The following is a 21,308-nucleotide window of genomic DNA, read 5'->3' on the forward strand; positions in this document are numbered from 1 at the left end:
TGGGGGTCCCGTTGGTTTCGGGCCCTGCCCATTTCCCCGCAGCAGGCAGGGCTGCCCGGCAAGGGAGCGCCCTTGGGTGCTCGGGGCAGGCAGCTCTCAGCGCGGCCGAGGTGACCGGAGCAGGGTGACCTCCCACCGGGAGGTCTGGGGGCTGGTCCGGTCCATAGTCAGGGACGACATGCCGCCCTCATCCCTGAAGAGGAGGCAAAACCAGCTCGTGTTGCGTTTACCTGCAGCTCTGCGGGGAAGAACATTTGCGGTTTAATTCCTGTGTCCTTGGGAGTTAAAGCCCCCGAGTGTTCCCGCCCCTTGTCTTTGAGCGATGCCGTGATGGGCGCCAGGGCTGCCTGGCTGAGATCAGTTGTACCCGTGTCCTCTCGGTGCTCGTTAGTTGATGGCAATAATCATTAGGCTGATTAGTCACGGGGTCTGCAAGCGTGTGAGAGGGCTGGAAGGTTTGCCCTCGTGCGAACACATCGGCTCCCCTTGTTCCCCTGGGAGCAGGAGCCCACAATCCTCCGAGCGCTCTCGGTGGGTGGGATGGAGAGGTTGGGAAGTGCCACCTTAGAGGATGCTCCTGGGACAATGCTCCGTGTGCGCATGCCGGTGGGGTTCAGCCCCTCTCCTCTCCTTCAGATGAATCGTCCCTGAAGATGAACCACGTGGAGCACATCCCGCAGACCTTGGCCAGCCACAGCGGGAGCTACCTCTGGGAGGCTCAGCAGGATGAGCACGGGGCTGACATGCTGAAGCCTGACCCCAGGGACACCTTCTTCCTCAGTGAGTGCCTGGGACCGGACCCTCGCAGATCTCCGTGGGGTTTCGGGGGGGGAAAATGGCAGGACCTGGCTGCCGTAGGCACCCAGAGCATCCCTCCTGCCTTCTGCCCATCTCCTGGGTGGAGGGCATGTCTGCTGGGGTCTGTAGCAGGGCAACGGCAGGAGCTTCAACAAGGCCAAGTGCCGGGTCCTGCACTTGGGCCACAACAACCCCATGGACACTCCAGGCCTGGGGCAGTGTGGCTGGAGAGCTGCCCGGCAGAAAAGGACCTGGGGGTTCACATTGACAAGCGGCTGAACATGAGCCAGCAGTGTGCCCAGGTGGCCAAGAGGGCCAATGGCACCCTGGCTTGTGTTAGAAATAGTGTGACCAGCAGGAGGAGGGAGGTGATTGTCCCCCTGTACTCAGCACTGGTGAGGCCACACCTGGAGTATTGTGTCCAGTTCTGGGCACCTCAACACGAGAGAGATCTCGAGGTGCTGGAGCGAGCGCAGAGGAGGGCAACGAAGCTGGTGAAGGGCCTGGAGAGTAAATCTGATGAGGAGCGATGGAAGGAGCTGGGACTGTTTAGTGTGAGGAAGAGGAGGCTGAGGGGAGACCTCATCACTCTCTACAACCACTTGAAAGGACACTGTAGAGAGGTTGGTGCTGGTCTCTTCTCACAGGTAATTAGCGATAGAACGAGAGGGAATGGGTTCAAGCTGCAGCAGGGGAGGTTTAGGCTGGACATTAGGAACAAATTCTTCCCAGAAAGAGTGGTCAGACACTGGAATAGGCTGCCCAGGGAGGTGGTGGAGTCACCGTCCCTGGATGTGTTTAAGACTCGTTCAGATGTGGTGTTGGGGGATATGGTGTAAGGGAGAACTCTGTAGAGTGGGGTTGGTGGTTGGACTCGATGATCCCAAGGGTCTTTTCCAACCTAAATGATTCTATGATGCTAGGCTGGGATGGTTTGGGGTACAGGCTATAAGGTGGGTTGGGCTGTGGGGTTGGTGGGGCACGGCCTGGGGCTGAGCCATGGCTGCTTCTCCTCAGCCCCTTCGATCGAGGCCTCCCGAGTGGAGAACGTGCTGGTGCCCTGTGCCTACAGCCCCACCTACGTGGTGAAGGACTTCCCCATCGCCCGCTACCAGGGCCTGCAATTTGTAAGTGTCTCCCCGTGACGGGGATGGGGTCACGCTCCCATGGGAGACATGGCGAAGCAGCGTGCTTTGCCCTCACCCAGGGCAGGGATGTTTCCACCTGGTTAAAATCCAGGAGAAGATGTCCCTCGCTGGAGGATCAGGCTGAGCTTCCCATCTTGACCCAAAGAGGGCTGCGTTAAAAGCCCCGCAGGGTGTTTGAGGTGCTGGGCGTCACCTTGCTGTTGGGGGGCCCTGCTGGTGGCCTTGGGTCCCCAGCTCCTCGCCCTGCCAGCCCCCACTTCCTTGGAGCCATGGTGATGGCGGCGTGGTCGTCTCCACAGGTCTACCTCTCGTTCGTGTACCCCAACGACTTCACGCGCCTCACTCACATGGAGACGGAGAACAAGTGCTTCTACAGGGAGTCCCCCCTCTACCTGGAGAAGTAAGTGCTGGGGGGCTGGTGTTCGGGGTGGCACGTGGCGGGGAGGAAGGGGCTAATGCCAACAGGGCGCTCGAAGAGCTGGAGGAACGGCTGCGATGGCACATCCTCAGCCGTGTGTCCCCAAGCTCTGCCCCCCATGGAAGGGCCACCTCCAGGCTGGCTCCGTCCCCATCTCTCGGGCATGCAGCAGCTTGAGACCTGGCAGTGCTCCTGGATTTTGGGAATCCCAGCTCCCTTTGGAGCCGGGCTGTGCCCGGGCGCCTGCGCTGCAGCCGGGGATGTTCCTCCCTGCGTGGGCTCACGTGTGTGCGAGCACGTCCCTCCGTTACACCCCTGCCTTATCTCCGGGACCTCATCTCTCCTCTCTGTCTCCCAGGTTTGGCTTCTATAAGTACATGAAGATGGATGAAGAGGAGGAGGATCCGCGCCAGCGAGCGTTTCTCTTCCTCAGCCCCGACAGTGAGTCACCGCTGGCAGCTTTCGGGCATCTCTCAGCAGCTCAGCACGGGCTGAGCCCCCGGCACCCTCGCCACCGACCCACCCGTCCCTGGATGCAGCTCCTCGGGGGGCCTCCAGCCACGCCGGGGGGCTCGAGGACGGCAGGGCTGCAGGGAGCCGCTTGTCTCCGAGCAGTCCCCTGTGCTCCACAGTCACGCATCCCGCTCGGCTCAGCCACAGAGCGCTGCGGGATACGGGAAGCGGGATGCTGGGGTTGGGATTCGCCTTCCCTGCCTCTTGAAGCCGTGCGCCTGCATCTCCTGGGTTGGCCTGGTCAGTGGGCAGCAGGATCCGTCTGGATACGGTGTGGAGTCTGGGGATGTCCATGGAGTCCGGGGATGCTCATGGGGACCTGCGCTGTTTCGAGCCTGCCTTGCTGTTGGCTTGCGGCTTGGCAAAGCCCTGGCAGGGAGGGTTTGCTCCCGGATGGAGTTAGAGTGGTGCCAAGATGGGACCAAGGCTCGGAGGGGTCAGTGGGCAGAGCCTGGAGCTGCCAGCCCCAGTGGGCATCCTTGAGTGCCCCCAGAGCGCTCTCCCTCGCCCAGCGGCCGCCCGTGGGTCGATCTCTTGCTGGAGACAAGCTTTGCCTCCTTGTCTGGGGCCAGCACGCTGCAGGGGGAGTGCTGAGCAGCTGGGACCTCGGGGTATTTATCTCTGGCCTTGCTCCCTAGATTTCCTAGAGGATGAGGAGGAGGAGGAGGAGGAAGGAGTGGACAGCCCTGAGCCCACAGACCCGCTTCCCGAGGCCAAGGAGAAGAGCTTTGGGCCGGTACCCGGAGCCAAAGGGAAAGAGACCCCGCCAGTCACGGGGGATTACGGCGACGACCTGGACTATTACAGCTTTCGCCGCAGGCAGGGCCAGGCCCGGGAGGAGACGAGCACGCCGGGGCAGCCGGCAAGATGGAGCCAGGCCAGCGCCAGCCCGGCGGCCGTCCCCAAGGACCTCCACGGCCAGGAGGACGCAGGCCCCACGCCGGAGCAGGTCCGTGGGCGGATGCTCAGTTGGTTGCCCCAGGATCCCGGCGAGGGCGAGGAGGATGAGCTGGGGCTGCTGGCGTCTTCAAAGCATGGCAGGGCTCTGAGCCTCCAGCCCCACCTCTCTGCTCCCATCTTTGGTGGCAAAGCCAGAACGCCGGGTCCCAGCAAGGCTGGAGCAGCCAGGGAGGACAAAAAGCCCCGGAAAGCCCAGGAGAAGGTCTACGTGACCAGGCTGCAGCCGGGGAAGCGCAAAGCCCCAGCCCAGGAGCCTGTCTTCCCTGGCATCTTCCTTTACCCAAAACCTCTGAAGAAAGTCCATCTTCGCTCCAGGACCCCTCAGAAGCATCCCATCGCCTCCAGCAAGCTCCGTGCCATCCCGGGCCGCCGGAGCCCCTGGTTCCTGAGCAACATCTCCAAGGAGAGGGACCCTGCCAGGCGGAAGAGCATGCGGGCAGGCGGCAGGAGGTGGGAACGTCCATCCAAGCCGGGGACGGAGCGGCGGGTGCTGCCCAGCCTCCTCTCCCTGGGCACCGAAGGGCTCTTCAGTAGGGAGACCCATGAGGACACGACCCCTGCCCCGGGCAGGACAGTGGCCACCACCGATTACAACTCCTCCGAGGCGACCCGCTCGGAGGGGACGCGGGTGACATCCTTTCTGAAGATGTCAGAAACGACGGCGTCCCAGCAGGAGGAGGGAAAGGGCCAGGAGGAGGAGGAGGAGGAGGAGGAAGAAGAGGTGTCGGACTACAGCTACGAGACTGGGGAGCTGCAGCAGAGCTGGCTGGAGGACTCCATCAACTGGCAGAGGACGTTCAGCGTCAGCTCGGTGGACTTCGAGCTCCTGCGCTCCGACTGGAACGACCTGCGCTGCAACGTGTCGGGCAACCTGCAGCTGAGCGAGAGCGAGGTGGTGGACGTGGTGGCGCAGTACATGGAGAAGCTCAACGAGAAGAATGGAGGGTAGGGAGGGAGCGGGGCGCGGGCGGGAGGTTGGGGGGACGTGCCTCCATCCCGCTTGGCTCCCTAGGGCCAGGTGAGCTGGATGGTGGGTTCAGGCCAACCCCTTGAGCTGTGGGGAGCAGAGCCCACGGTGGTGGTGCTTTCAAGTGCTTCTCTTTTACCTGTAGCATCTACACCCTTCTGAGGATCGTCAACGTGGAGAAGCGTCGGGACACGGCCCGGGGGAACCGCTACCTGCTGGAGCTGGAGCTGGCGGAGCGGGGCCAGCGGACGGTGCGGCTCTCCGAGTACGTCTACGTCCTCTTGCACCAGGGCAAGCAGGACGACAGTGCCGAGGCCAACCCCGAAGGGCCAGCGCTGGGGGCCACCGAGCCCCAGCCGAGCGCCTGGAGCATCCTCTATGGAAAACCCATCCTGTGCCGGCCCCTGCGGCTCAGCTGGAAGCAGGACGTCATGGTGCACTTCGTGGTACCCGGTAGGTGACAGCAGGATGCGTCTCTCCAGGGTCCCTGCTGCTCCCTCTGCCCTCAGCATCCTCCGGTGGGAGGAAGGCAACCCTGGTTGTATCCTCCAGGGTGGCCCAAGGGGAATGAGGTTCTCGCGTCTCATGAGATGCTGAGGTTCTCGCTTCTCATCAGAAGGGGCGTTGGTTTGGTTGGGGAAGGGGGTGCCCTTGGGACCCCCGTGGTGAGCCTGAGGGACGTTTGTGGCTGTGTCTGGCAGTGAAGAACCAAGCCCGCTGGGTCCAGCAGTTCATCTCAGACATGGCCCGCCTGTACGTGGCTACGAAGGACGCCAACTTCAATGTCATCCTGGTGGACTTTGACAGCGACGACATGGACGTGGAGAAAGCCCTGCGGGACGCCCAACTGCCCCGGTAACCCACCCCACCACCCCACACGAGCTCTGGGTCCCACCCTGCTCCCCCCGAGGCTGCTGAGGGGGGTCTGCGGGGCTCCTCGTGGTGGGACAGGCCATCCCAGTGGTGCTCACACCACCTGCTGCTCCTTCCCCAGCCTGGCGTGGGTCCCTGCCTCGCTGCCCCTCTCCTCCTCCTCCTTTTCGGGGGTTTGAACTTGTTTCCCACACGGAGGAGTTGGGGATGGAGAAACCTCCTCTGCCTCTGCAGGGGGCCCGTTGGCATGAGTTGTAGGCACCTGACCCCCTTCCTGAGAAGGTCCCCTCTCCTCGCTGGTGGTTCCTGTCCCCCTCTTGGCTGCGTCCCTTTGGGTCACCAGCACCAACCGCCCTGTCCTCTCTCCTCAGCTACCAGTACCTGCGGCGCACAGGGAACTTCGAGCGCTCGGCGGGGCTGCAGGCTGGCGTGGACACGGTGGAGGTGAGCCGGGGGAGAGGAGCCGGCTCTCGCCTCGCTGCGCCTTTTCGCCCTGATCCTCCCGCTTGTGTCTGTCCCCTCCCATAGGACGGGCACAGCATCGTGTTCCTCTGCGACCTGCACATCCATTTCCCCCCCAACATCCTGGACAGCATCCGGAAGCACTGCGTGGAGGGGAAGCTGGCCTACGCGCCCATCGTCATGCGGCTGAGCTGCGGCAGCTCCCCGCGGGAGCCCAACGGTAAGCGGGGTCCCCTCTGCCGCCATGCCTGTCCGGCAGGAAAACGTCCCCCGCCGGCCCCAGGAGAGCTGCGGCGCTGGGTTTGGGCTGCAGCCGGGCTCGGACGCGTGGGGAGGATGGGTTTGTTTTGCTCCAGCCAGAGGGGGTTCAAGCTCAAGGGCATTTGAGGCGCAGGGCGTGTGATGCCCCCCAAAACCGGGCTGTCAACTGGCACACCCCCGTGGGAGGTGGCGGTGATTGCACAGACCCCTGGTGGGATGAGGGGTTGGGATGGGGCATTCCCGCGGTGCCCGGTTTGGGCGGGGAGCACAGAAGTGGTGGCCGGGGGATTTGGGGTCCCCTCACCTCATGGCTCTCCCCCCTCCAGGCTACTGGGAGGTGAACGGCTTCGGCCTCTTCGGCATCTACAAGTCGGACTTCGACCGCGTGGGAGGGATGAACACGGAGGAGTTCAGAGACCGCTGGGGCGGGGAGGACTGGGAGCTCCTGGACAGGTGAGGCTGGGGGTGCCGGCTGCCCCCAGGGCAGGGCTGGCCACGCGGATCTGGGCACATCCCCTGGGAAACCCACTCTCCCCTCCATCGAGCTGGCTAAAGGATGGGGCCACGTGGTGGCCAAGCGGCAAAGCGTCCCCTTGGGAGGGCCGGATCCGTCCCCTGCCTTCCCTGAGCGTGTCCCTCATCCGGCTGCAGGGTCCTTCAGAGCGGGCTGGAGGTGGAGCGCTTGCGTCTCAGGAACTTTTACCATTACTACCACTCCAAGCGCGGCATGTGGAACGCCCGCAGCAAGAAGCCACCCAAGGACTAGCGCCCCGAGCCCGGCCCGCAGCCACCGACCCCCTCGTGCCCGCTGGAGGCCACCACCGGCGCCCGGTTGTCCCCGACTTCCGCCGACGCGCCTGGGTGCCGGCACGGAGGGCACCCCGTAACGAACCGTGGTTATTTTGGGGAAGGGGGGAGCGGGGAGGGTGAAAGCGGGTTGGTGATTTTTTTCTTAAGGGTCTAATTTCTTAGTCAGCGATGAATTTATTAACTCGTTAGCGCCGGGACAGTGGGCGTCCCGCTTCGGGAGGGGTGAAGCCCCCAGGGGATCCCCGGAGCCGGGTCCTGGGGGCTGTGCCGGGCCGGTGACTCCGGAGGCAGAAACGCAGTACCCAAGCTCGCAGCCGGCGCTCGCTCTGCAGCCCCTTTGCTGGGTCGCCCCCCCTAAAACGCCCAGCACCATGTCGCTGTGCCAGGCTGGAGAGCTGAGCTTTTGGGGGCACCCACAGGACTGAGCGGGGGGTATGAGCCCGCTGGGGCTGCCCAAACCCTCCTGCTCCCCCTCCCCGGGACCCCTGGAGCCACTTCGCAGTGGCTGGCAGAGCCCCTTGGCACCACGGGCTGGCACTGCCTGCGCCCGGGGGGGCTGGCTTGGGATGGGAAAGGGCAGAGCCCGGAGCAGGTGCGGGAGCAGGGGGAGAGCAAATGATGTTTCCAAGCTAATTTCTGTGAAATTATGAGGTAGGAAGCCGTTTTCAGGAAGTTTTGTCTGTTTTGGTTTTTTTTTTTTTTTATTCTTAAAAAATAAAATCGATGTCTTGGCTGGGATTCCCTTCCCCTCCATCACCCTGGTGCCTTGGCAGGGATGCGGCCCCCAGCCGGGCGTAGGGCACGAAAAGCCGGGTTGACCTCTGTCCCTCGCCGCTCCCAAGTCCCCTCGCGGTGGCGGGTGGCCGTGTGGGCTGGGGGGACGCTTTTGCCCGCTGGAAATCACCTCTGCCGTTTGTAACTCCCGGGAGGGGCTCGGGAAGGCCTGGCCCCACGGCCCGTCCTGCAGGAGAGAGCAGCCTTGCCCTGTGCGTGCAGGGAGCGCGCTGGCGGATGCGTTGGGCTGATCCTGGCTGAGGCTGGGAGGAGAGGTCAGGAAGCCGCAGGCAGGGCTCCCTGCGCTCCCGGTGGGACCGAGCAGGAGGAGGAGGACGGGCACGGAGCGAAGATTCGCTCTTTTCGGGGCCCCTTTGCTGTTTCGTGCGGTGAGGAGGAGGAGGAGGAGGAGGCAGCAGCTGTGCGTGTGGTGCCCGGACGCACGCCTGGGCTTGCAGGGAGCTGGCGGAGCCTCCGCCCCACACCTGGGCTCCACCCGGGCCACTGCCTGCGCCCCACACGGGGGGCTCAGCCCGGGGCCCCCGGGGCTGGCGAGCCCTGGGGAGAGCCCCCAGCTGCTCCGCGCGCTCCCGCGCGCCCTTGCACGCTCGTTCGCGGGACGGCCGTGTCTGCCTGTGCCGGAGCCCTTTGCTCGTCTCTTCCCCTCGCCCGTGGACGTGCCCGGTCGCACGCGGCGCCTCGCGGGCTCCGGCAAACCCGCTTGGCCCCGGGCCCGGCGGCCGCGAGCTCCTTCTGCTCCTCCGCCGGGTCACCCTGTCCCTGCAAATCCCCTGGGCTGTGACCACCGCGTCCTTGCTGCCCTCCACCGGGAGCTTCCAGCAGCCGGGAGCACCTCTGGGGGGGCTGAAATAGCCCCGGAGCTTCCCCCACCCCAGGTGTTCTATTCCCCCGGCTCTGTCTGAGCGTCTGCTGAGTTTTGGGGTGAGGATGGAGGCGGTAGGCTTGGCAACCTGCTTGCCATCAGAAAACAGCCACAATCTGGGTCTCTGGGGGATTTTTATCCCAAATTTGGCACTTCTGGCCCCGGGATTTGCCGGGAGGGGACAGTCTGGGCAGGCTGCGGGTTTTTCTCTCCGTGCTGGCACTCGCAGGCTCCTCTCCTCACCCCGCTGCCTGTTTTTTCCAGCGCTTTGGAAGTGCTTTGTTGTGGGCGAGGGCTCTGCCCGCTGCGCCGGGAGTTGGCCTGTGGGCTGAGGAGCACTGGGCAGGGCGGGTGGCCCCGCAGTCCCCCGGGGGCCAGCAGCGCCATCCCTAAAGCCGCCTTTCCTTAGGCACAACTTTTCCAGCAGCTTCCCAGCAAGCAGAGCTCACAAAGCCACCGGCGGCGGAGCAGGCACCGGGCTCAGCCACATCCAGAGCTGACGCTGGAAGGGACCGGTGCCACCAGCGCCATCCCCACTGGGGACGCTGGTCCAGCCCCGCTGGGGACAATTTGGAGCCAGCTGACGGTATTGGCTTGGGGTAGGGCCAGCAGCAAAACGCCGGAGGGTTTTGTTTCCGTGGCAGTGGCTGAGCCGTGGTCACGGGGACCACACGGGGACCTCAGGGAGCCTCTCCCGGGCCAGGCGATGGAGCCCCGAGTGACAGCGGGGTGCGGGCAGGTCCCCGCTTTTAGAGGAGCAGCCCTGGTGCTGGGGCGCGGCGTTGGCCGGGCGGCTCGCCCTGCCCCAGGGGGATGCTGCAAAGGCGTTGGGGCTTGTTTAGGGTGGTGGAGGCAAACACCAGCCCGCAGCGGCCTCGCTGTAGGGCTGTCCTGGCCACGGGGCCGAGCGAGGGCTTGGAGGAGGGCGAAGGTGAGCAGAGAGTGTCCCCAACACCTCCAGGCTGAGAACGGGCCAAACGTGACAGCAGTGGCCGGATGGAGGGTCCTCCTGCCCTGCGCCGGGCTCTGCTCAGGGGTCGCCTCTCGGCAGCCCCCAGCGAGCGCTGGGTGCGTTGTGGAACCCCGCGCTGCCGTGCCGGTGGAAGCGATGGCCCCCAAACTGGTTTGGCCCGTTTCAAACGCTCCCTCTTGGCTTATCTGGCTTCAAAGGGCTCCTGCTCCATCCCACGCATACAAATACACTCCCTGTGAACCCCCGGGGGAGCCCCCCACCCCGCAAAAAGCATGTACCCCCCCGGCTCTACCTCCCCTCCATCTTCTCCTCTTGGCAGCCCCAAAACGCTCCTTGTTGCACCCATGGGTGCCTCGTGCTGGGGGGGTTCAAGGGGATGCGGTGGAAAGGACACGTTGGACCATGGCCATGGTGGCAGTGGGGACCAACGGTGATTTTTTGGAGCATCACAAAGAGGGCAGAGACGTGGCTGCGCTGTCCAGGATGGGGCAGGTGGGACCCCCGGACACCCCCCCCGGCACCTCAGCCATGCCGAGGCTTTTTGTGGAGCTGCCGCAAACCCCAAAAGTGCAAACTTGGCTGCGAGGCGAGCGGGTTTCGAGCGCACATGCAAAACACGGGCGAAGAGACTGGTTGGGTAAGCTCCCGGGGCGGGCCCGCGCCGTGGCCCCACGCCCGCCGCACTGGCCCCGCCGCAGACGCCATCGCCCACCCCCTGCCGGGGCGCCCGGCACCCGCGCAGCACCCAGGGGTGCACCCGCCTGCCCGGGAGGATGCTGCAGGGCAACGGCCCGCCGGGGCCACCCAACAAGGTATGTGCCAGCCCGTCCTGCACCCATCGGTTGGCTGTCCCCGGCGCGGGTCCCCAGGGAACACTGGTGGCACCCGCCGTGCCACCCGTCCCCATGCACTGGGTGGGAAGGGACGGCGCGGATCAGGTCGCTGCTCCTGGCCAACTGTGGCCAAGAGGTTTCTGTCCTCCTTGCCCCGTGCCTCAGTTTCCCTGGCGTGGCTCTTGGCACACGTGCGCCGTGGCCAGGCTGCGCGGTGCCGCCTCGGCCACTCCCCGCTTCAAACGCCGATGGCACCGGCAGCCACAGGCTCCCCTGGGGACCCGGTTTTGGGGACAGGCGCTCAGCGGCGCTCAGGGGGTGGGAGAGGACAACGTGCACCCGGGGGCTGGGGTCTCCCTGGGGACGCGGCTCTGTCACCCTGCGGAGGAAGGCATAAGGGTGCCTCCAGGCTGGGGGGGCAGTGACCGCTTTAGGGCCCCCCAGACCGAGTTTGTTTAACCCTGTGTCACCCTGACCATGGCCGCGTCCCCTCGGGAATCCCCCAATTTTGCTCTGAATGTGAGGGGTTTTGGTGCCGACGTGCTGCTTTTTAAGCATCCCAGTGCATCCCCGCTCCCGGGCAACACTTTCCCCCATTAATGAGCTGCTTTACGAGGCAAGCGCTGCCGGTTTTGGCTTAAAACCTGCCTCACCCCCCCGCCCCCCCCAACCTCCCCAAGACCCCTCAATTTCCATCTCTAAGCTGCAGGACAGTGTCAGGGCAGGGGGACGGGGGCTTGGAGTGGAGGCAGAGCCTGGGGGAGCGGGGCTGCCAGCACGCTTGGGGGTGGCCCTGGGAGGACCCCCCCGTCCCCCCAGCAGAGGGGCTCCCGGGGCCGTCCCCAAGCCCCTCGGTGCCTGGCACGGGGATGGCGGGCAAGCATCAGCTTGCACGGGGAGCGAACCGCCCTCCCCGCCTGCTCCCGGGGGGGAACCCGTGATTCATACGGGCTGGGAGGGTGGGGAGCGCCCCGCTGAGCTCTGCCAAACTCGGTGCACCCGCTGACGCTCCCTGTGTGGGTGGTGCCAAGGTGGGAGAAGGGGGGGGGGGCGTGGGGTTATCCTGTACCCCAAAAGGGTCAGGTGTGACCCCAAAGCAAAGGGGGGGGCTCCCAGTAAACCCATGAAGTCCCTGGACACCCCCCCCCAAGCTGGGGAGGTGGGGGTTCTTCCCCCCTGCGTCAGCCCCCAGGCACGATGTGGTGGTGGCACTGGGGTTTGCAGCCCACTGGGGTTTGGGGAGGCCGTTGGAGTTAGGGGCTGTCACCCCAAAACGCTCGCCTGCAGCTCTTGCCACCCCGCCCCAGCATCAGCCGCTGCTCCTGCTGACGGCGGCACATTCCTCTGGGACAGCCGCCCTTTTCACCCTCCTAACCAAGCACAAAAGCCATCCCAGCGTTGTCCTCAATGTCCCGGCCTTGTCATCACCAGGTGTCGTAAGCCTCGGCCGGCAAAGCCCATAACACTTCTGCCAGGCGGGTCTGGAGCGGTGACGCCGCTGAGCGCTGAGCCATGGCTCGCTGCGGAGCTGCGGCCGCGTCGCCACGCTCACCTTCAAACGGCCAAAGCCAGCGCCGGCTTCTCCAGCTGATGCGCTGTGCTGGAGCTGACGGGCAAAACACCCTGTGCCCACATGCAGGGGCAGAGCCCGAGTGCCCAGGCACGGCTGAGAACGGGCACAACTCGGTTCAGGAGTGAGCAGATCAGTCAGCAAGTCAGGGGCCGAGGGAGAGCAGCATGAAACACCACCATGGGGAGGGATTTTGGGAGCCGTTCCCGAGCACACTGGGCTTAGGGGGTTCCTGGTGTCCCCCACCCCAGCCGTGCCGGGGTCGACCGGGGTGGCTCAGCGGGTGGGGTGAGCCTAATTAGTACCTGTGCGGTGGCACGGCTGAGTCACCCCACGTTCATTACTGCCGGGCCTGCCGGCGCTGAGCCGCCCCTTTTTTTTTTTATTATTATTATTGTTGTTTTTTAATTCCCCGGCTGATTTGAAAAGCAAAGCAGGGAGGGCCTGGCCAGTAATTACTGCCAATTAGCCCCCGCTCTGGCCCTTTGGCGGGCCAGCCCCTGGCCCGGAGGGGTTTGCTGGCCGCGGTGGTGGGCAGCTGGGGGGGCTGGGGTCAGCGATGGGGCTGCCCAGGGCCCCGGGGCCCTCCTAGGAGGGGGCTCGGGTGTCTGGGGCTCTCTGGGCGGCTGCCTGGGGCTCACTGGTGGGGCCATGGCGGGGTCGGGGCTGGCTGAGGAACTTGCCCGGGGGTCCACGGCTCTCCAGGGAGGTTGCCTGGCGGTCTTCGGCTCATTGGAGTGACAACGTGGGGGTCTGGGACTTGCTGTCAGGGACATGCAGGGGTCTGGGGGCTCAATGGGGACACTGCCCGGGGTCCGGGGCTCTCCTGGGAGGCCATGCAGGGGTCCGGGGGTGGCTGAGGAGCTTGCCTGGGGGTCCGGGGCAGGTCGCCCAGGGGTCTTAGGCTCATTGGAGTGACAATGTGGGGGTCTGGGGCTCGCTGGCAGGGCCATGCGGGGCTCTGGGGGTCAATGGGGAGGCCATGTGGGGGTCTGGGGCTTGCCAGGGGGATAACATGGGGGTCTGGGGCTCGCTGGCAGGGCCATGCGGGGCTCTGGGGGTCAGTGGGGAGGCTGCCCAGGGCTGGCTGGTGGGGCCACGTGGGGGTCTGGGGCTGGCTGAGGAGCTTGCCCAGGGTTCTGCGGGTCTCCAGGGAAGCTACGGGGGGGTCCGGGGCTGGCCGAGGAGCCTGCCTGGGGGTCCGGGGCTCTCCAGGGAGGCCATGTGGGGGTCTGGGGCTTGCCAGAGGGTCAACGTGGGGGTCTGGGGCTCGCTGGTGGGTTTGCCCGGGGGGGGTTTGGCTCTCCCCGCGGGGGCCGCAGGTATGACCCCCCCCCCCCGGACCCCATCCGCCGCCCTCGTCCCCGCGAGGCCGCCCCGGGCGCCTCCGCCTTTGGCGGCGAGGTGAGGGTGGCGGCGGGAGCCCGGTGCGGCCCCCTCCTTCCCGCCGAGGCGTGGCGGCGGCGGGGCGGGCCGGGTGCCTCCCTTGGGCTCCGGGAAGCCGCCGCCGCGCTCACCTGCGCAGGCCGGCCTGGCTCGCCTCGGCCTCCGCACCGCCGCCGCCATGCAGGAGACTAACACCTTCTTGCTCTCGGCCCTGCAGCCCGAGGCCGGCGTCTGCTCGCTGGCCTTGCCCTCGGACCGGCAGCTGGACGGCAGGAGCCGGGAGGCGGCCGAGGCCCAGCGGCTGCGCAGCGCCCGCGTCCAGGAGCAGGTCCGCATCCGCATGATGCTGCGGGGGCAGGCGGCCGCCCGCCCCGAGGGCCCCGACCACCCCGACGGCGGCGGCAGAGGTGGGAGATCCCCCGCGACCCCCGGGCGCACGCGGACGAGCCGGCGGCGGGAGCCCCTCGGCCGGCACCGGGCTTCGGCTCGCGCCGTGGCGTGGGGCTGGGGGGTCACACCCCCCCCGGCCAATCCCCCCGCTGAACCCCCGGCACCGGGGATGGAGGGGCACAGCCCCGGCCTGGGCTCACTGCGCCCTGCTCAGGGGTCGTGCCTCAGTTTCCCCACCCGCCCCCTGGGGGGATTGGCACTGTGGGGGGGCTCCCGCACCCTGCTTTGGGTTGGGATAAGGGGATTTTTCTCGCCCTGGCGGATCCCTCCCTGTCCCCGCCAGCCTTTGAGCGGTGCCGCTGGCCGGGCTCCAAGCTCCTCCATTTAATGTCTGCGCTCGCGGCCTCCGCCCTGCCGCTTCGCCCGGCACCGGCACGGGGTCTCACCGAGCCCCCTGATCCTGGGTGCTGGGGTCCCCGGTGGCGGCTGGGAGAGACACCCTCCCCCCGGCCCCGGCACCCCAAGGGCTGCCCGGGCGTGGGTGTGAGTCACACTTCTGTCACTGCCGGGGCTGGCGGCGGCGTCCTTGTCCCCAGGGCGGTGGCAGGGCGGGAGGGCGGCATGGGGTGCAGCGTGGCGGCCGGGTCCCTGCCGGGTTCCCGTCCCGCAGTGGCGGGGACAGGACTGGTTTTGGGGGGATGCCTGGGCTGCTAATCCGGCTGCGGCGGAGGGGACCAGGCCAAGCCACCGTGACCCGCCAAGGTGGCAATTACTCCCCTCGCCGTCGGGGCACGATGAAAGGCGGGGAGGCTGCTGCTCGGCACTGCCGCTCCTGCTCCCTGTTGCCGGCAGGCAGGCGAAGGCAGCCTCCTCCCGCTCCCTTGTCCCCCTCAGTGCCTCCGGCATGGCCGCGGCTCCCCAGGAAGGTTCCCCCGGGATGAGCTGGGGGGATCTTTGGTCCCCTAGAGCACCCCTTTGCCCCCCGGGGCTCACGTTGACCTCTCTGTCTCTGTCCCGCAGGCGGTCAGTATGGCACGACCCTGCGCTCCTCCTTCAGCTCCCGCTCCCAGAGCAATGGCTTGGACGCCAAAGCCTCGGTACGTTCTGGGGGGGCTCATCCCCCACCCTGCGCTGGCGCCTGTCACTGTGGCGGCTGGGGATGCCAGCAGAGACCCAGCTGCGGGCTGTAGCCGTGGTTGTGCCAAGGGAGGCGCCTGGCTCCATCCTTCCCTCTCCCCGCAGTGGGGATGGAGGGACAGGCTCACGGGCACCCCTGAACCCCGCGCTTTCCCCCCGCAGCTCTATCAGCCGCTGGCCAAGAAGGATTTCGGCACGCTGAAGGGCAGCGGCTGGTCCTCGCGCTCGGCGGTGGACCTCACGCCGCACAAGCGGATGGCGACCATCAGCAATGGGGGCCTGGCGAAGGGCCGGGGCTATGGCACCGGCTATGCCATGTCGCAGGCCGCCAACACCTCGCCGCGGCCCAGCTCCTTCCATGAACGCAACTACCGGTCCCGGCAGAACTTCGACACCCTGTCGCTGCGCTCCCTGCGGCTGGCCGACGGGCCGCTCCAGCCCACCGCCATGGCAGATGACCGCTATAGCATCATCTCGGAGCAGCTGGACCCTGTGGGTCACCGTCCCCTCTACAAAAGCCAAGGCAACGGTGGCTTCGCCCGCTCCTACACCTTCGAGAGGCAGATGAGCGCCGGCTCCACCGCCAAGGCCGCCTCCGACTGGCTGGAAGGTGGTGAGGTGACCCAGAGCCGCACCATCCGGGCGCCCGCCATGCGCACGCTCCAGCGCTTCCAGAGCAACAACCGGTCACGGCTGAGCACCGGCTCCTTCGGCAGCGTGCAGGCGGCCTCGCAGGCGGGCATTGGGAGCTCCTACATGGGCATGGTGGAGCACAGCTGTCGCGCGCCCTCCGTGCGCAGCCTGGCCGAGTCCAGCCACCACCTCCAGGACCAGCGCGCCATGGAGATGTACAACGGGCACAGCACGCTGCTCAGCCACCAGTCGGGGGGGTGAGTGCCCGCCTTAGTCGCTTGGCTGGTTGAGGGCAAAAGCCTCCACCGCTTGCTTGGCGTTACCTTGCTGCAAGGGATGCAGGAGGAGGGGAGCGATGGCGGGCACAATTTGGCCCCATAGTGATGGACCACAGCATGGGTTGACCTCCAAGTGTGTCCTGCATGTGGCCTTAGCTCCTCTCGTGGACACATCCTGAGACTTGGGGTTAGGAGGATGGTCATTCAGCCGGTTCTGGAGTCCTGTGCCCCAAGAGCGCGGTGGGGAGGAAGATGGGTTGATGGGTCTCCGAGATGTGGGACGTGGTGGGGTGCAGAGGTGGAGGACCCCTGTGGGATGCTCTGCCTGGGCCCTTCCTCACCTGCCTGTGGCCTCCAGGTTTGACGACATTGACCTGCCCTCTGCGGTGAAATACCTGATAGCGAGCGACCCCAACCTGCAGGTCCTGGGCGCTGCCTACCTTCAGCACAAATGCTACAGCGACAGCAATGCAAAGAAGCAGGTGAGTCCCCAGGAGCCAAAGGGGAAGGGAATGTCCCCAGCCCCCCTGCCGTGGTGGGGCACCCCTGGGAGGGTGGAGGAGATGGAGGGAGCCCCAGCCCCCAGCCGAACGGGCGAGCGGCTGGGCGTCTCAACCCGGCCGGGCTCTCCCCTCCCAGGCCCGCAGCCTCCAGGCCATGCCCAAGCTGGTGAAGCTGTTCAACAGCCCCAACCAGGAGGTGCAGCGCCATGCCACGGGCGCCATGCGCAACCTCATCTACGACAACGTTGAGAACAAGCTGGCGCTGGTGGAGGAGAACGGCATCTACGAGCTCATGCGGACGCTGCGGGAGCCCGACGATGAGCTCCGCAAGAATGTCACAGGTGGGGGGTGGTGGCAGGGGTGGGCAGGGGTCCTCCTCCCCCGGGGGCGGCAGGTGGTGCCCCCGCCCCATGAGTAAAGCTGGGGCGGCACTTCATGGGGATGATTTCTTTGCATCATTGTTACCCGCCCTGTCCCACGGCCACTCCCAGCTGCGGGCGGTCGGCGCGAGCCCCCTGGGGAGGTGGGTCGGGGTGGACGTGCTCTCCAGCCGTCCCCGGGACTGAGGGTCCCCCTCCACGCAGGGATCCTGTGGAACCTCTCCTCCAGTGACAACCTGAAGGATCGCCTGGCCCGGGACACGCTGGAGCAGCTCACGGACCTGGTCCTGGTCCCCCTCTCCGGACTGGGGGGCTCGGGTGTCATCCAGCAGAACCCCTCGGAGGCAGAGATCTTCTACAACTCCACAGGTTTCCTCAGGTACCTGCTGTGGCCCTCCCACTGTGCATAAAGGTTTGGGTGGGGGAAGAGGCACCATCTGCGCTGCGTACATAGGGAGCAAGGTCCCCAGGGCTCATGTCTGGGGTCCCCATCCCTTGCAGTGCTCGTGCATGAAGGCAAAGCCTGGACAACCCCGTGGGAGAGGTATCAGCTGCCCTCCCCACGGTGGCGCCCGGTGGCCGGAGGGAGGTGGCTGTGGGGAAGCCCCTTCTCGCCGTGACGGGCCCACGTTCCCCGTGCAGGAATCTCAGCTCTGCCAGCCAGCAGACCCGGCAGAAGATGCGCGAGTGCCACGGGCTGGTGGACTCCATGATCCACTACGTGAACAGCTCCCTGGAAGTGGGCAAGTCAGAGGACAAGGTGAGCCCTGGGAGCTGGGTGCTGGGAGGGTTTGGGTGCCCTGAGACTGGGTGCTGCTCCCTCCCTCTGGCGGCTGCCTGGCCACCGTGGTGCAAAGGCACATCTTGATGTGATGGTTGGAAAACCAACTTGGATCCATCTGCCCTTATTGGGCGCAGTGGGGCACCGCTGGTGTCATCGGGGCGACTCTGGCCACAGAGCCCCAGGGGATCTTGCCCCAGGGGACGTGCCAGCTGGAGATGCCCTGGCTGGCGGCACAAGGACTTACCCCCCCCATGCACCATGTCCCCCCCCCAGAGCGTGGAGAATGCTGTCTGCGTCCTGCGCAACCTCTCCTACCGCCTCTATGACGAAATGCCCCCGTCCTCCCTCCAGCGCCTGGAAGGCCACAGGAGGAACAACAGCAGCATGGTGACGGGGGAGCTGGTGGGCTGCTTCAGCCCCCAAAGCAAGAAAGCACGAGAGGTCAGCGGCTAGGAGGTGGTGGGCACCGTGACGGCTGTGTCACCTGGGGCGGGGCTGGCACTGGGAAGCGGCTGGCGGTGGAGGTGACGCTGGGGCGGAGGTGGACGCTGGCCTCGGCTGGTGGGTGGGACACACGGGTGAGCTCAGCGGAGGGTGAATCAGGGTGCCGAACCCCTGCTTTTCCACACCATGGGGCATGACGCAGCTGGGGTGACCTGCTGGGTCACTGCCAGCCTGGAGCTGCCCAGTGGTTGAGGCCAGGCACGCTGGGGAGAAGGGGACACCAGCAGCGAGGGATGCCGCAGCGGGAACATCCCCTACGAGTCTAACAGTGCCGCCCCCATCCCCGCAGCACTACCTGAATGCGGACATCGTCACCTTCACGGAGGTCTCCAAGGACCCCAAGGGCATGGAGTGGCTCTGGAACCCGCAGATCGTGGGCATCTACAACCGGCTGCTGCAGCGCTGCGAGCTCAACAAGCACACGACGGAGGCGGCCTCGGGTGCCCTGCAGAACATCACCGCCGGGGACCGCAGGGTGAGAGCACGGGAGGGGAGCGTCTCCCGGCGCTCGCCCCGTCTTGCCTGGTTGTCCCCACGGCCTGGCCGGTCACGGCCGTGCCCGGGGAGGGGATGCACCTCCCTGCGGGTTGGTGCCAGCCTTTCCTGGATGGGGGACGTGGCCATCATGCTACTTGGCACCTAGACATGGGTCACCCTGACGTGGCCCCGTTGAGCAGGAGGAGGAGGAGGATGGGGTGGGAGGAGGCAGCCGGTGGGTCCCGGCGGGTGTCTCCAAGCACGTGTTTGCCTCGGCAGTGGGCGGGCGTGCTGAGCCGGCTGGCCCTGGAGCAGGAGCGCATCCTGAACCCCGTGCTGGACCGCGTCCGCACCGCCGACCACCACCAGCTGCGCTCCCTGACCGGGCTCATCCGCAACCTGTCCCGCCATGCTCGCAACAAGGACGAGATGTGTGAGTGCCGGGGCGGGACGGGCAGGGCCGGGGCTGCAGGGAGGAGCCCCACAGATGCTCTCCACCCTTTTCCTTCTTGCTCTTGCCTCCAGTTACCTCCAGCCATGTCTCGGCACCGTCCTGCCTGCTGCATCCCCGCTCACAGCTGAGTGCGTGGTGGCTGGTCCATCCCCCCTCCCCAGTAACCAAACACCTGCCACGCGTTGTGCTCTGCCTCCAACCCCACCGTCTCACTTGGCTTTGTCCTTGTCCCCCAACTCCTCTCCCCGGCGCCAAGGAGTCTCAGAAGAGACTTCAGAGAGTAAAGGGTTTGAAGATGTCCTTGGTGCCGCCCCACATGTCCTTGGTTGGACCCTCTGTCCCCTCATTGCCCCCAGGAGGTTGCAGGGTTCATCCCCAGACCGCCACGTGTCCCCTGGGTCTGGCCACCAGCCCTGATGTGATACTTTTGCCTGCCAGCGACCAAGGTGGTCAGCCACTTGATCGAGAAGCTACCAGGGAGCGTCGGGGACAAGTCGCCGCCCGCCGACGTCATCGTGAACATCATCGCGGTCCTCAACAACCTGGTGGTGGAGAGCCCTATGGCCGCCCGCGACATCGTCTACTTTGATGGCCTCAGGAAGCTCTTCTACATCAAGAAAAGAAGGGACAGGTGGGAGCTCCCTGTCTGCCCTGCTGTCCCAGCTTGGACCTGGGCTCCAGTCCTGCTCTCCCCTTCCTCCCTCGTTCAGCTCCCAGGTGTTGGGAGTCACCAAACCAGCTCAGAGTGGCCTCGTGGCCACCTTCCATCCCTTTGCCACCTCCTCAGGACACCCTACCACATGGTTGCCCATTGCTGCAGCCACCTTCTTCCCATTTGGGTGCTTCTCACCTCTCCTGCCAGAAGCACTTGCCACCCTGCACATTGCGGTGGGCTCCAGCCTTTAGTCTTCTGCCTCTTCCCACCAGCACTAAGTCCTCAGCCCCTCTGTGCCCTTCTGGGGTGGTATCCTTGGGCTGATGGGCACCATCCCGTGCCCAGTGGTACCCAAAGCTCATCACATCCTGTCTCTGTTGCAGCTCGGACAACGAGAAGTCCTCCAGAGCAGCAGCCAGCCTCTTGGGCAACATGTGGCAATACACCAAGCTCCACCGGGACTTCAAGATGGTACGTAGCACCCTGCGGTGCCTCCCCCAGACGGAGGGATGCTGGGATGGATCCTGAGGGTGCATCCCAAGGGAGTCAAGGCCAGGGGCTTCACCCCGGAAAGCCACGCCACCCAAATGCTTCCAGGAAGGGTTCCGACTCCACACCTCGCCCTCCTGAAGGGCTGGGGACGTCCCCAGAACATTGTCCCTGTGGTGGCACTTGCACTAGTGGGGCGGGGACAGCCACGTGCCCAATGTGGGGTCAGCGTAGCCCTGCTGGGGCTGGGGGTGGGTTTGTGTTCGAGTTCCCAGTGAGGTGTGGGCAGGGGTGTCCTCGGGCAGGAAAAGTGACGGTGCTGGCGTCCCCCCTGTGTGACGGGTGGCCTGTCTCCTTGCAGAAGGGGTACCGGAAGGAGGACTTCCTCGGCCTGTGAGGACAACCCCCGGGAGCCTGGCTCTCCCCGCCGGGATGCTCCTTGCTGCCGGCCGTGCCCTGGGGATGCTGCTCGCCACCGGAACCCTGCTCCGTAGCGTAGTCCCCGCTGCGTCCCTCCTGCCTCCCCACTCCACCGCGTCCCCCTTCCTCGGGTGGGGGGGACGCTTGTCCTCCCTCCTGCCGCAGCCTCAAACCCAGCGACTGCTTTTGGCTCTGCTGCAGGGCCCCGCTGGGACCCCAGTTAGTGGGGGGCTGCCCCACGGCACCCAAGTGCCCTCAGCCCCTGGGGACCCTTCCTGCTCCTGGGGAGCCGCTGCAAAGCTCAGCTTGTCGCGTGGCTCGGCGGAGGAGCAGGAGCCGCAGGGCTTCGGGGAGGCTCCTGCAAAGCAATGCTGGTGGGGAGGGGGGGCTTCTGGGGGCAGTCCATCCCAGCTCCCCGAATCGCGGCACAGCGGGTGCTGGGAGGGGGCCGGTGCTGCCAGGAATGGGGCTTCGCAGAGCTCGGGGCGGGGGGGTGTGTGGGAGGTCTGAGGTGGCCTCCCAAATTTTTATGGGGTGGCCCCGCAGCTGTAAGGAGCTAGGCAGCGGCGTTGGCA

General features: G+C 66.1%; 2 protein-coding genes across 2 annotated transcripts in view; both read left to right on the forward strand.

Moving 5' to 3' along the window:
- The window catches only part of B4GALNT4 (beta-1,4-N-acetyl-galactosaminyltransferase 4), a 30,317-nt gene extending 22,369 nt beyond the window's left edge, over positions 1-7,948 (forward strand). The window contains exons 10-20 of the mRNA XM_054199454.1: positions 637-780; positions 1,816-1,925; positions 2,246-2,346; positions 2,723-2,805; positions 3,516-4,782; positions 4,950-5,257; positions 5,506-5,659; positions 6,049-6,121; positions 6,206-6,359; positions 6,727-6,853; positions 7,052-7,948. Of these exons, the coding sequence (XP_054055429.1) occupies positions 637-780; positions 1,816-1,925; positions 2,246-2,346; positions 2,723-2,805; positions 3,516-4,782; positions 4,950-5,257; positions 5,506-5,659; positions 6,049-6,121; positions 6,206-6,359; positions 6,727-6,853; positions 7,052-7,166 (2,636 nt within the window). The 3' untranslated portion in view covers positions 7,167-7,948. The remainder of the gene's footprint in view (positions 1-636; positions 781-1,815; positions 1,926-2,245; positions 2,347-2,722; positions 2,806-3,515; positions 4,783-4,949; positions 5,258-5,505; positions 5,660-6,048; positions 6,122-6,205; positions 6,360-6,726; positions 6,854-7,051) is intronic.
- Positions 7,949-10,613: 2,665 nt separating this feature from the next.
- On the forward strand, positions 10,614-20,880 carry PKP3 (plakophilin 3). Its single transcript, XM_054200081.1, has 14 exons — positions 10,614-10,652; positions 13,847-14,036; positions 15,040-15,116; positions 15,319-16,046; positions 16,426-16,549; positions 16,707-16,911; positions 17,155-17,329; positions 17,593-17,710; positions 18,008-18,175; positions 18,528-18,713; positions 18,995-19,148; positions 19,608-19,800; positions 20,208-20,295; positions 20,675-20,880. Exons 1-14 carry the CDS (start codon positions 10,614-10,616, stop codon positions 20,708-20,710), a joined length of 2,481 nt encoding a protein of 826 aa, XP_054056056.1. The 3' UTR covers positions 20,711-20,880.
- Positions 20,881-21,308: the final 428 nt, after the last annotated feature.

The sequence above is a fragment of the Rissa tridactyla genome, chromosome 4 (assembly GCF_028500815.1).
Source record: "Rissa tridactyla isolate bRisTri1 chromosome 4, bRisTri1.patW.cur.20221130, whole genome shotgun sequence".
Taxonomy (NCBI): domain Eukaryota; kingdom Metazoa; phylum Chordata; class Aves; order Charadriiformes; family Laridae; genus Rissa; species Rissa tridactyla.

Bases quoted from the DNA above. Each gene is read 5' to 3' on its own strand.
- PKP3 (XM_054200081.1), top strand. From the start codon at position 10,614: ATGCTGCAGGGCAACGGCCCGCCGGGGCCACCCAACAAG. The intron at 10,653-13,846 runs GTATGTGCCAGC...TCGGCCCTGCAG, and splicing joins CGCCGGGGCCACCCAACAAG to CCCGAGGCCGGCGTCTGCTC. The intron at 16,550-16,706 runs GTGAGTCCCCAG...CTCCCCTCCCAG, and splicing joins ACAGCAATGCAAAGAAGCAG to GCCCGCAGCCTCCAGGCCAT.